Source organism: Neomonachus schauinslandi, chromosome 16, assembly GCF_002201575.2.
Source record: "Neomonachus schauinslandi chromosome 16, ASM220157v2, whole genome shotgun sequence".
Lineage (NCBI taxonomy): Eukaryota > Metazoa > Chordata > Mammalia > Carnivora > Phocidae > Neomonachus > Neomonachus schauinslandi.
Window position 1 is genome coordinate 5,138,530 of NC_058418.1, and position 13,070 is coordinate 5,151,599.

Consider the following 13,070-nt stretch of genomic DNA (forward strand, 5'->3'; position numbering starts at 1 on the left):
CCTGCTCGGCGGGGAGTCTTCTCCCTCTGACCCTCCCTCCTCTCATGTGCTCTCTGTCTCTGTCATTCTCTCGGTCTCAAATAAATAAATAAAATCTTAAAAAAAAAAAAAAAAAAAAAACCTTCCAGGGGCAAAAGCGCACACCAACCTGGTTTCTGTCAGGCCCAAGGGAAAAACCGAAACGTTGACGTTCTGTGAACTCCTCAGCGTGTGGTGGCCCAGGGACCCGAGGCCTCCGGAGAAGCACGAACGACGGTTTCCGGTATTTCTGGAGAGGCAATGTGTCCGCGCGCTCCTGGTGGCCGTGGGGGCGGCCACGTTGGGACGTCCGACTGCGCAGGGCAAAGGGGTGGGTTCGCGGCCAGAGCGGTTGAAGGCCGGGACGGTGAGGAGCTACTGCAATTATCTCAGATCCTCAACGTGCACTTTTGCGGAAGTTTGGTAAATTTTCAAAGTCTGGAGCCTGGGGAGGCAAACGTGGTGCAGGCTACATTGCGTTCCGCAGGCTGGACAGGAAGCAACATGGCCGAGAGGTATATTATCCACTTCGTATTAAAAAAAAAAAAAAAGTTTCCAGGGGTGCCTGGGTGGCTGAGTCTGTTAAGCACGCCACTCTTGATTTCTGCTCAGGTCATAATCTCAGGGTCCTGAAATCACCGCCCCACCCCAGCCCACCCCCAAACCCCCTTCCCGCGTGGGGCCCGTCCTCAATGGGGAGTTCGCTTGAGATTACATCTCTCCCTCTGCCCCTTTCCTGCCCCACCCCAGCCCCAACACACACTTTCTTTCAAATAAATCAATCTTAAAAAAAAAAGGTTTCCAGGGGCGCCTGGGTGGCTCAGTTGGTTGGGCGACTGCCTTCGGCTCAGGTCATGATCCCGGAGTCCTGGGATCGAGTCCCGCATCGGGCTCCCGGCTCGGCAGAGAGCCTGCTTCTCCCTCTGACCCTATCCCCTCTCATGCTGTTTTTTTCTCTCTCTCTCTCTCAAATAAATAAATAAATAAAATCTAAAAAAAAAAAAAAGTTAGAGTCCTAGACTTCAGCCTCAGAGATTCTGGTCTAGGACGCGTGGGGTGTGACTTAGGAGTTTGCATTCTTTTAAGTTTCTCAGATCTGAGACAAAAGGCCTGTCATAGACAATCATTAGAAACAATTGTAAAATGTTCTATGGTTACAAATATTATGAGGGGTGATTCCCCTCACCACTTCTGTCTTGGCTCAAATTATATCCAGAAAAGCCCAGGGAGGGGGGAGGAGGGGGGGGGGAAGAACCTCCCCTATTACTACCTATACATTACTGTAAATTAATATTACTAGGCTTTTTCTTCATAGTATTTATCGCTTCCTAAGATTATATAATCCACTCTCTCCCTGACTAGATTGTAAGGTCTATAAAGGCTGTTCTGTTGCCTGTTTTGTTCAGTAATGTATCCTCAGTGTGCAGAACAGTGCCTTGCATAGTGTTGGTGCTTCAAAATATATCTGAAGGAATGAATACCAACAACCTGGTATTTCAGATTGAACGCTGAGATAGCCACGGGATGGGAAATTACTTTTCCTTTGAGAGAACTGTTTGTAACTTGGATAGGTGGATAACTATGTGGTATTTATGAAAATAAGGGAAAGTACTCAATAGTGAGAGGGCCAAGAGCCCCACTCCCAGAAGAGGGAGAAGGAATAATGCTGAGAAAGCACGTGTCTCAATTCAGCAGCGAACAGTGCAGCTGGAATCTTTGATATGGTGGCAACTCTCAAGGGTGATGGTTCTGTGGACAAATACAAAGGTTCTTCTCCACGACATCCCTGAGGGAACTCATCTCCCATTTCTTATATTCTCCATTCTTAGAGACTAAGATTCTTGTCCTCCTTTTTATTCTATTTATTCTGGGGATCCCTTTTTTTCTGTTCTGCCCAGTTTATATTAAGTTATTGAGTCTCTAATCACACACAATTTGGAAGGAGACATCTGTGTTCTTTAGAACTGCTTTCAAATGACTTATTGCTTCCTTCAATGACAAAACATTCTGACTAGTCCATTGACTAACTTATTCACTTTCCAAACCAACAGATTTGTCTTAATTTTTCTGTGCTGGGAAATATAAAATCATGCAAACCAATATCCTCCAGGATAAATTACTGGAAATTATGACAGATTTCTCTCAGTCTGTGCTTTTTAGCCATATAGTTAGCTACAAAATTTGGTTCACTGTGCTATCCAATGGGGTAGCCACTAGTCGCATATGGCTATTGAGCACTTGAAATTTGGTTTAGTGCAACGGAGGAACTGATTTTTTGTTTTTAAAACTTTAAAATTTAAATAGCAAAAAAAAAAGTCAAGGAATGTTTAATCTACTTGGGAAGGTAAGACATGGACATTAAAAGAATAACTTACTTATATCCTATGGTGCTTTAAAGTCCATTAAGAGTCCTTGCCCTCCACAGAAGTAATATTGAACAAGAAATTATCATAACCCCTTGAACCAATTACAGTGGTCACCCTTTATCCATGGTTTCACTTTCAGGGATTTCAGTTACCTTAAGTCAGAGGTGGTCTGGAAGCAGATGATCCTCCTGACATTAACAGTAACCTAACCCTAAGTCACCATTCCTACATGTCACTTCATATCGCGTGGAATTTTATCATCTCACATCCTCACAGGAAGAAGGGTGAGTACGGGACAATAAAATGTTTTGACATTCACATAACTTTTATTACAGTATAGTTATAATTGTTCTATTTTATTACTAGTTTTGGTGTTAATTCTTAGTATGCCTAATTTATAGACTTTACCATAGGTGTGTCTGTATAAGAAAAAACATACTGTATGTTCAGTACTATCCTAGCTTCAGGCATCCACTGGGGGTCTTAGAATATATCCCCCACATATAAGAGGGGACTTCCATACTCCATTTTCTTCTATGGACTGTTTGTGTCCTCCCCAAATTCATACATTGAATCCTAATCCCAAATATGATGGTATTAAGAAGCCCTTGAGAGGTGATTAGGTCATGACGGTAGAACACTCGTGAACGGGATTAGTGCCCTTGTAAGACATCCCAGAGAATGCCTCTGCCCTTCCCCTATGTGAGGACACAGTGAGATGACTGCCTTCCGTGAGCCAGGAAGCAGACCTTCAAATCTGCCAGCACCTTGATCTTCGACCTTACAGCTTCCAAAACAGAAATAAATTTTTTCCTTTCATTATTTATTCAAGACTTCTCATATATTATTTAGAAAGTTTTGAAACTTTTATTATATAGGAACTTTGCACTTTTTTAAAAAAATAAATTTCTCTTTTTATAAGCCATCCAGGCTACAGTGTGTCTTATCAACCAGAATGAACCAAGACAGTATCTATTTCACCTGGAATAGATATTTACATCCTCTTACTAGATTAGTTGGTATAAATGTACCACTTAAAGATAATCTGGTTACCTCAATGCTCTCTCCAAGAGACCATGGCCTTTTTCTGCTTTGGTCACCACTGAATCCTCACCTCCTCAAACAGAACCCAGTACAAAGGGAGTGCTTAACAAATACTCAGTAAATGAATGAACTGACTCAATCTAAGGCTGCTGTTCCGTAAGTGCCTCTGCATAAAATAAACTTCTAAGAGTTTACAGCAGACATCCCAGTTTCCAATTAATCCTTCACCTTGGCCTGCACAAACTGAATTAATATACACATGCCCCATATCCCACCCACCCAATGTTAGCCCTTTCCAGATTTTTCGTTCATAGCATTCCAGATACAAATTTCCTTGTATGTTTTTAAAATTCACCGACTTATTCTCTCCACTTATTGAACTCTGACTTCCTTCATTCCTTTAACAGACACAATACAGCAATTGAGGTGTATGTATTTGGGTTGACATCAGATTATGCCTGTGTATCAATGCATATTTTTAATAGGATGAGGAGATCAGGCTTTCCCAGCCTCGGCATTTATATAGTTCCTCTCAGTATATACTTTTCAGCCATACTATGACCTAGAATTTTTTGCTCAACCCTTCTCCACATAGAAGGTCTCTGAGCTTTCTCCTACTGGTTTTCTGCGACATAAAATAAGACATAATTGACCACTGAAGGCATGACCACATTCACTGCATTCATAAGGTTTCTGTCCTGTGTCAATCCTCTGTTGTCTCCTGAGGGTGCACGTCTGGCTGCAGGCTGTCCCACTAGGACCACATTCCTATTTGCTAAGAGCCCACTGATGTTTACTGGCGTCTGACAAGCCACCGAAGGCACGTGCATAGTCACTGTATTGACAAGGTCTTTCTCCTGCATGGCACCACTCGTCTGTGATAAGCTGTGATTCTCTGAGGGAGGCTTTTCCATTTTGACTGAATCTCCACATTTCTCTCTTGTGTGTATTCTCTTATGTTTAACAAGGCAAGACATGTAGGCAAAAGCTTTCCCACACTCACTGCAGATATAGGGTCTTTCACCTGTGTGAGTTCTCTGATGGACAATGAGCTTTTGCTTTGTGGTAAAGGCTTTCCCACAGTCACTGCATTCAAAGGGTTTCTCTCCTGTGTGAATTCTTTGATGTTTAATGAGACCTGACTTCTGGGAACAGGATTTTCCACATTCACTGCACACAAAGGGAGTCTTTCCTGTGTGAAATCTTTGATGTGCTATCAGGCATGTCTTCTGGATGAAGCCTTTCCCACACTCATTGCATATATAAGGTTTCTCTCCAGTATGGATTCGCTGATGTACAATAAGATTTCCCTTCTGGATGAAGCCTTTTCCACATTCACTGCATATATATGATTTCTCTCCTGTATGTGTTTTCTGATGTATATTGAGCCGTGATTTCTTCAGGAAGGCTTTGCCACATTCAGTGCATTCATAAGGTTTTTCTCCTGTATGTGTTCTCTGGTGTTCGGTGAGCATGAACTTTCTGGAGAATGCTTTCCCACACAGGCTACACCTGTGGGGTTTCTCTCCTGTATGAATGATCTGGTGATCAGTGAGCCAGGACTTCTTGATGAAGGCTTTCCCACATTCACTGCATACATGAGGTTTGTCTGTTTTTTGCGTTTTCTGATGCTTGATGAATTGGGACTTAGTACTAATGAGTTTTCTGCTTTCAGGGAATTTAATTTTGGGATGAAACTGTTCATTAATAGCATGTAGAAAGGATTTTCCACCTCCAGTAAGATCTGCAGGGTTCTTTATTTCATAGCTTCTGCTCTGGTGAAGTAAAGTTAAGTTTGGTTTCATAGTTTCTCCATGTAAGTCACACATATCATGATTTTGCCTTAACACGAAACGAGCTGTGCTCTGATGAACGTTATTTTCAAATGTTTTCTGTTTGTGCCATCGTTCTAGGCTATTCTCCATGATTTCATTTTGTAAGTGCTCTGGCAAATAGTCATCAAGTTTCCAGGTTTCTAGAAAGGAAAAGAATAACGAATTCATTTATCATCTTGATTTGGACGAAAAAACAATTAAAAGACTCCCTTGATGTCATATGTCTATTTGGTGATGACTCTATGAAATTAGTATCAATACAACTCCTGCACATCAGATAAAACAGTAATATAAGTAACCCAAAAGATAAAAGTTTGTAAAAACAAGGTTGGATCATTCACAATAAATAAATACAGATTTGACTGATTTCTAAATGAGGCCTCGCAAACCATGCAGCGCCTGTGAAATACACGCAATTTCCCATGAGCAGCAGACCACTGGTTGGAGGGCCACCTCATCCAAACTGGGGAGAAACAGACTCATTCACGTCACAAATCCTTACTGAGGACTACTGTGCACAGGACATGGCGCTCATGCTGGGGACACACACAGAGTCCTCATGTTCAGGGAGCCCACACTGCAGTTTGGTAAAAGGACACAAGGAAGACAGCTGCACGTTGTGAAAACTGGTGTGAAGGAGCAATGGAGATGGAGAGAGATGCAGGAAATCAGGTGATACTGTGGAGGAAGACAGGCCTCCCTGGAGGATTCATTGTCTCAGTGAGCCTTGGGGAGCAACAATAATGATACAGGTGGGCTCCAAGCACATGTCACCTACAACATCCAAAAGGGAACTCCTGGTTTCCCATCCCAAATCTCCTCCTCCACATGTCGCCTCTGACACAGTGAATGATGACACCTCCACTCTTCCCTTTAATCAGGACAGAACTTCTCAGCACCTCCTGTCATCTGTCTCACTCACTCATAACCAGAACTGGACCAACACCAATGACTTCCACCCTCCTGGAAGCCAGTCACTTTCTCAATCTACAGCAGCAGCCTCCTACTTGGCTTTCCTGTTCCTGCCTGGCCAGCTCCTGTCTGCTTTCTAGACAATAGCCAAAGCGATTCTGCCAAACATAAATTATATCGTGTCAAGCCTCCTCCACTCCAAACTCCCCAATGTTTTCTCATCTCATGAGGAATAAAATCAAGGTCTTACCATGTCCATGAAAGACCCTTATGTGACCTGCTACCCCAACCCCCAGCCACTACCCCGTTGACCTTCTTTCCAGTCTTGCTCTGTCTACTCTTCGTAAATTCTGCAGACTACACTCCTGCCTCAGGCCTTTGAGTTTCCAGTTTTACTTGGGAACATTCCTTACCCAGGGAGCCTACTCACATCCCTCATCTACCTGCTCAAGTGTACCTTAACACGGATTTCCTATTCCTCAAATCACAGGCAAGGCCAAGCACTCATTATTCAGACATGCTGTTTTAATGTTCCTTACGGCCGTTTTCACCCCCAGAGCCTTACCTTCAACCTCCATCCATTCCTTCCTCTCACAAAGCCCATATTTACTTAAATGTCAAATCACATCTGCCCTCTGTAATGACTACATCCAGAACATGACCAGCACTTCCCCTCCACCCATACCGAAGCCAACCAATCTGTCATCATGTTGTGCAACAGCCTCCTGTATGGCACCCCTGCCCACTACTGTCTCTTGTCTATATAACAACCAGAGGGATTCTTTGAACACGTAATTACTTCCTGTCATTCCAGTACTCAAGAACTGCTCATGTTTTCTCATCTTACTAGAAATAAAATCATGACTCCTTGAAATGGATTACTTGAATGATCTTACTCTCCCTTCCCCCTGCTGTTACTGCCTCTTTGATCTTATTTCCATCATGTTCCCGACAGCACACTCCACTCTGTCCACACAGCTCCTTAATGTTTCTCAAACACATTCCTGCTTTGGGCTTTTAAATTTGCTTTGCTCTCTGCTTGGAACACTCCCAATCCAGCAGCCTGCTAATTTCCCTCACCTCTTGGCTCTAAGGCACCTTATCAGAGGGGTGTTCCATTCCTAAAGAGGAAACCAAGCCCCTACTATTCTGTTATAGTGACTAAATTTTTATCACAGTACTTTTCACTCTCTGGACATACTATTTATTTGTTTATTTTGATTAATTTTTTTAAACCCTCTCTTAGAATGAAAGCTCTTGCTCTATTTGTATGCATTTTCTTACTGCTCCTACCCTCAAGCATACACTGCTATCAAAAAATAATTTTTAAAGGAATGAATGAAGGAAGCAATCACATGTAGAGAACACAGTGGGGAGAGTATAGGAGAGATGAAGAAACTCTATTTGTGCGAGCAAGATAATATATTATGGAGATCACAGAAAGAATTTCATGTCATGTGACAGGTAATGTGGTTAACTGGGACTTAATGTCATCAGAATATGATGGAAAAAAAATAAAAGTTTCAGGGAAATGAACCCAACAGTGTAACACCTACAATGAACGAGAAGAAAGTCTAAAATTAGTAAATACACAGAGGAATTAAAGTAGGCATGAGTTATGATCTGACTTAGGTTAGAATGGAGAATGGAGGATGCTAAAATATCTTTTTAGCTAAAATTCATGAACAAGAGACTCCTTTAAAGAAGAGAGCTCTGCATATATGGAACATTTGAGGTAATGTCTGGATGGCCAGGATGTAAGATGCACAGGAGTACAGAGAACCTAAACTTACAGAGGTTTTCTGGGAGGGAAGAGGATGAGAGTTCCTTGCACTTATTGGGAACTCGGGAGAGTTGCCAAGGGGATGAGTGAATTATATAGAACTAAAGTCTGCTGGATCACTTTGAGGAGATGTCAGTTTGAGAGTCTCCTGCAGGGAACAGAAGAAGCTTAGCTTATTAGAATAAAGAAACTTTGAGGCGCTTAGCTGGCCCAGTGAGAGGAGCATGAGACTCTTGATCTGAGTTTGTGAGTGGGAGTCCCACACTGGGTGTAGAGATTACTTAAATAAATAAAACAAGAGAGGGAGGGAAGGAGGGAGGGAAGGAGAAAGGGAGGAAGGAAGGAAGGAAGGAAGGAAAAAAGGTTTGAAAGGTTAGGAGACCAGATGAGAAAATGGAAAACAGAACCTTTGGAGGACCTCAAAGTGAGGACAAGGGCCCAGTGAAGACCAGTTTACTTTGGGGGCACAGCATCCAGGATGGGAAGGAGGTTAGGAAGGAAAAATCAACATTACCAATGGGACAGAAAGGTGCAGTAGTTAGAAGACAGTGAGGAATTCAAAGTTTTCTGTTTGGGGAGAGGCCTCTGGACAGTGGACATTTATGGCAAGGAAGGTAGAAGAGTATGAAGAAGGGAAAGATCTGAGAATCCCAAGAAAAAGAGAACTATGCAAATAAGCAAAAAAAAAAAAAATAAGATGTACATAAAATAAAAATGGAACAGATCCCAGAATAGGTAAAAGGTACATTTTTCTCTAAATTCCTATGAAGAAAAAGAGGTTGCAAATCAGGAGAGAGATGCAGGGAGGCACTGCCTACCTATCCTCCAACCCTCTCACAGCTGTGCCTCTTGTCTGGCCAATTAGAATATGATTTCCACACTCTGGCCCCCTCCTGGTTCTCTGACTCACCTGAATGGGTTTGACAGGGGATGTCTTCTTCCACTGTCCATGTTGGTTCTCTTTGATCCAACTTGGAGAGCACATCTTGCTTGCTGATGTGAAAACCTGTTTGTGGGAAATGACAGAAGACAGAAGAAGATTTGAGGTCTGGGAAGACCACAGAATGTTATAGTTAAGGACATTATAAAGGAAAAACATACTGCATTGTGTGTCTCGTCTACTGTTGATACTCTACTACAGTACTTTACTTCTGACACCTGCTATATGGGGTTTTCACACACCAAGAAATTCCCGTGACACCAAGGGACACTGACTGGGTGTCCAACAATTTAACTCAATTCTGACATTCTCCACCTCGTGATGGCTTCAAGGGGTTCATTCCCACAAGACTGCACACCCTCTCCACTTCCCAGAGACTTCCCCAGTCACAAGTCCAAATTGTTTCCTGGGCTTCTGATGGATCAGATGTTCCCATGGCCCCTCTTCAGATTCAATTAATTTGCTTGAGCAACTCACAGAACTCAGGAAAAGTTTCCTTATTACATTACTGGTTTATTATAAACTCAGGCACAGCCCAGTGAAAGAGATACATAGTACAAGGTATGTGGGAAGGGTATGGAGCTTCCATGCCCTCTCTGAGCACTTTCCCACACCTCCTTTTGTTCACCAATTCAAAAGGTCTCTAAAACTGTCCTTTTGGGTTTTTATGGAGATTTCATTAAGTAGACATGATTAATTAAATTAAATCATTAGTCTTTGGTGACAGATTCAAACTCCAGCTCTTGTCTCCTCCCCAGAGGTGAGATGGAACTGAAAGTTTCAACCCTCTAATGATGATTGGGTTCCCCTGGCAACCAGACCCCATCCTTAGGTTATATAGTGGCTTTCCAAAAATCACCTCATTAACATAAACTCAAATGTGGTTGAAAGGATCTTGTTATATAAATAAAAAACACCCATTTTACCTTTATCCTCTTATAACTTAGGAAATCACAACTGTTATAGGAGCTCTGTGCCAAAATTCGGGATGAAGACAAAAATACATATATTTCATATATATGTATATGTGATATATATATATATATATATATATATATATACGTCATCATATATAGATATCACACATATATACAAAGTAATGGCTTGCACTCAGGAGAAGGGAGAATATACCCATGTCTCTGGAGCCAGGGAGGAGACTGAGAATCTCACTTCAGAGCAACACGGACACTACAGAGCTCTAAGAAGCTGAGAAAGGAAAGGCCACTGATGAGGACCCTCCAAGTGACACTAGGGAGTTGTCCTCACCCACTGACACCAGGTTCCTATAGTTGTCCAACATCACATCCCGGTACAGGTCCTTCTGAGCAGGGGCCAGGAGCTGCCACTCCTCCCAGGTGAAGTCCACGGCCACATCATCAAATGTCAGGGATTCCTGTAATAACAGTGTTTTCTAATGAAGTGATATCCTTTTGATGACATAGAAGAAATGTTAAAATTTTTCTGCTTATTTCCACTCTATTGGCTGTATCTAGATATCTAGTGGGGTTTTTATGTAAAGAAGCAAATGCCTGATTAAATATTCTGTAATTGTGCAGTCATCCATCCATTCATCGCATGAGAAATTTCTATAGCACGTAAAAGTTCAATCTTCTTGTTAACCTAGAAACACCATCCATGTATATATGCAGACAAAAGATACATGTATGTATACTTTTCAGACTAATGTAACTGATTTCTTACAGGCCTCTACAACTCTGTTAGGGAACAAAGGAAAGAATAAAACAAACCGAAAGTCACCTGGGCCTGGGTCATTTGTTCTGCTCCCTGAAAACAGCTGGCGGTGGGGAAGCTCTGCCTTGTGTCTTCTGGATCTACTTTTAGTTTCTCTTCAGAAATCTCAGTCTCGGTCAGGCGTGCCCCCATAAAAACTGACACCACATCTTGTAACTTTTTCCTCCTTCACATAATCCTTTTGCTCCTGGGGCATCAGGACCTGTGGGTTGAGGAGACAATGTAGTCTGAATGGTGCACTTCCTCTGGGTCCAGACGCTGTCACTGCTCCTGAGCACTCACTTTAACACATGCACACAGTACTGCTAAGTGTCCCTTTATTTGGTGCCCCAGAAGACTTATTCGTCTGACCAATAAAGCCTGAGGTTCTGAATGCAGTGGAGGTTTTCCTTCATTCTGTGATGTGTAAGTGGGGTGAGTGTGACATGAGAAGAGGAAAATGAGATCTACCCCAGCACCATGCCTCAGGAGAAGGGGAATCTCACACAGACCACTTTTATAAAACAGACCACACAGAAGGAGAGGATCGGGGCAGTGTTTTCCTTTAAGCCATGAGTGCTCAGGTAACTCTTCAAAGCTTCTGAACAGTCTGTGAGTACAAGCTCTTCAGTTTGAAAACCAATATACTGGGCTAATAAGAGGCATTGTCTTACAAGTTATGTATTATTGCCTCATAATATCTTAGGAAGTTTTAAATGGATAAAGATGTAAGTACAGAATATTATAAATAAATTAGAGAGTGGTAAATGAAACTGAAGTGTTCTCAGAGTCCTGTATCATTGGAGAAGAGTGTAAAAGTACTAATTAATATAAGAATTTGACAAAGGAAGGTTCCATGCTGTATGTTATCGCTAGTGTCATGATGAAAACTAACAACTGTTTTAATGTACATAATTTTCATGCTAACAGAACGGGGAAATATAATGACAAGAAATTCATCCAAAACAAGGCAAAAAAAAAAAGTAAAGAATAAGGAACTGAGACCAAGTGGGGTAACTACAATGCACTTAGATGACTGTTTTTAAACAAAACATACTAAGAATTATATGAAGTATAAACAAAACAAGGATTTCAGTAAATTAAACACAAACGTCTCAAAATAGTCCGACTGGACTAAAATTTAAAACCTAATAACATGCTGAAACGATGATATGGAAAGCTCAAGAACAAAAGATTAGAAAAAGATATACCATGGAAGAGTAACCATACACAATCTGTGTAACTATATTCTCAGACAAAATGGACCAGAAAGCCCCTTATTTCTCTACAGAGAAAGAGAAACAGGTTGAGAGGTTCAATTCACCATATTATAAAAATTGGCAATTTTTATTCACTTAACAATATAGCCTTGAAATGTATATAACAAAAATGGACCAAAAAACAAGCATAAATCAATCATTCCAATAGAAGACTTCAAAACACCTCGCCCAGTAACTGACAGAACAGCCTATCAACAGACAAAATCTATCAACAGCATTCTTTTTTTTTTTTTAAAGATTTTATTTATTTATTTGAGAGAGAGAATGAGACAGAGAGCATGAGAGGGTCAGAGGGAGAAACAGACTCCCTGCCGAGCAGGGAGCCCGATGTGGGACTCGATCCCGGGACTCCAGGATCATGACCTGAGCCGAAGGCAGTTGCTTAACCAACTGAGCCACCCAGGCGCCCAATCAACAGCATTCTTTTGAAGAACATCAAAAGTATCTGGTAAGTAGGAAGAAATATTGAAATCGTAAGACTTAAATAAATAGTAAGATGGACTATGACAATGACTCAGAAAACCAAGCATTTTATAGATGTCATGTCTCCGGGGTGCCTGAGTGGCTCAGTCAGTTAAGCGTCTGCCTTCAGCTCAGGTCATGATCTTGGGGTCCTGAGCCGAAGTCAGATGCTTAACCAACTGAGCCACCCAGGCGCCCCTAAGGTTGTCTTTTAAAAAAAACGATGCAGGGACAATCAGATATACAAGCTGGGGGTGAGGGGACAAGGCGATGGCTGAACCCCACCTCACAACATATACAAAAATCACTGTAGGGGACGGCTATCAATGTTAATGAAAGATGCAAATCAGGGGCACCTGGGTGGCTCAGTCGTTAAGCGTCTGCCTTCAGCTCAGGTCATGATACCAGGGTCCTGGGATCGAGCCCCACATCGGGCTCCCTGCTCCGCGGGAAGCCTGCTTTTCCCTCTCCCACTCCCCTTGCTTGTGTTCCCTCTTTCGCTGTGTCTCTCTCTGTCAAATAAATAAATAAAATCTTAAAAAAAAAAAAAAGAAAGATGCAAATCAATAAATCTTTAAGAATACAGGAAAACCTCTCAACAATATTAGGGTATGGAAAGATATTTAACATGCTACATAAACTACACTATAAAGCAAATGATATTCTACTGGAAGAACTATAAATGGTACAACCACTCTG

General features: G+C 41.8%; 1 protein-coding gene across 1 annotated transcript in view; it reads right to left on the bottom strand.

Annotated features, from left to right (window-relative positions):
* The window catches only part of LOC110573006 (zinc finger protein 350-like), a 33,742-nt gene that overhangs the window by 11,564 nt on the left and 9,108 nt on the right, over window positions 1-13,070 (bottom strand). Inside the window, exons 2-5 of the mRNA XM_021681460.2 lie at window positions 10,657-10,852; window positions 10,165-10,291; window positions 8,869-8,964; window positions 4,010-5,403 (exon numbers count right to left, since the gene is read on the bottom strand). Of these exons, the coding sequence (XP_021537135.2) occupies window positions 4,043-5,403; window positions 8,869-8,964; window positions 10,165-10,291; window positions 10,657-10,782 (1,710 nt within the window). The 5' untranslated portion in view covers window positions 10,783-10,852 and the 3' untranslated portion in view covers window positions 4,010-4,042. The remainder of the gene's footprint in view (window positions 1-4,009; window positions 5,404-8,868; window positions 8,965-10,164; window positions 10,292-10,656; window positions 10,853-13,070) is intronic.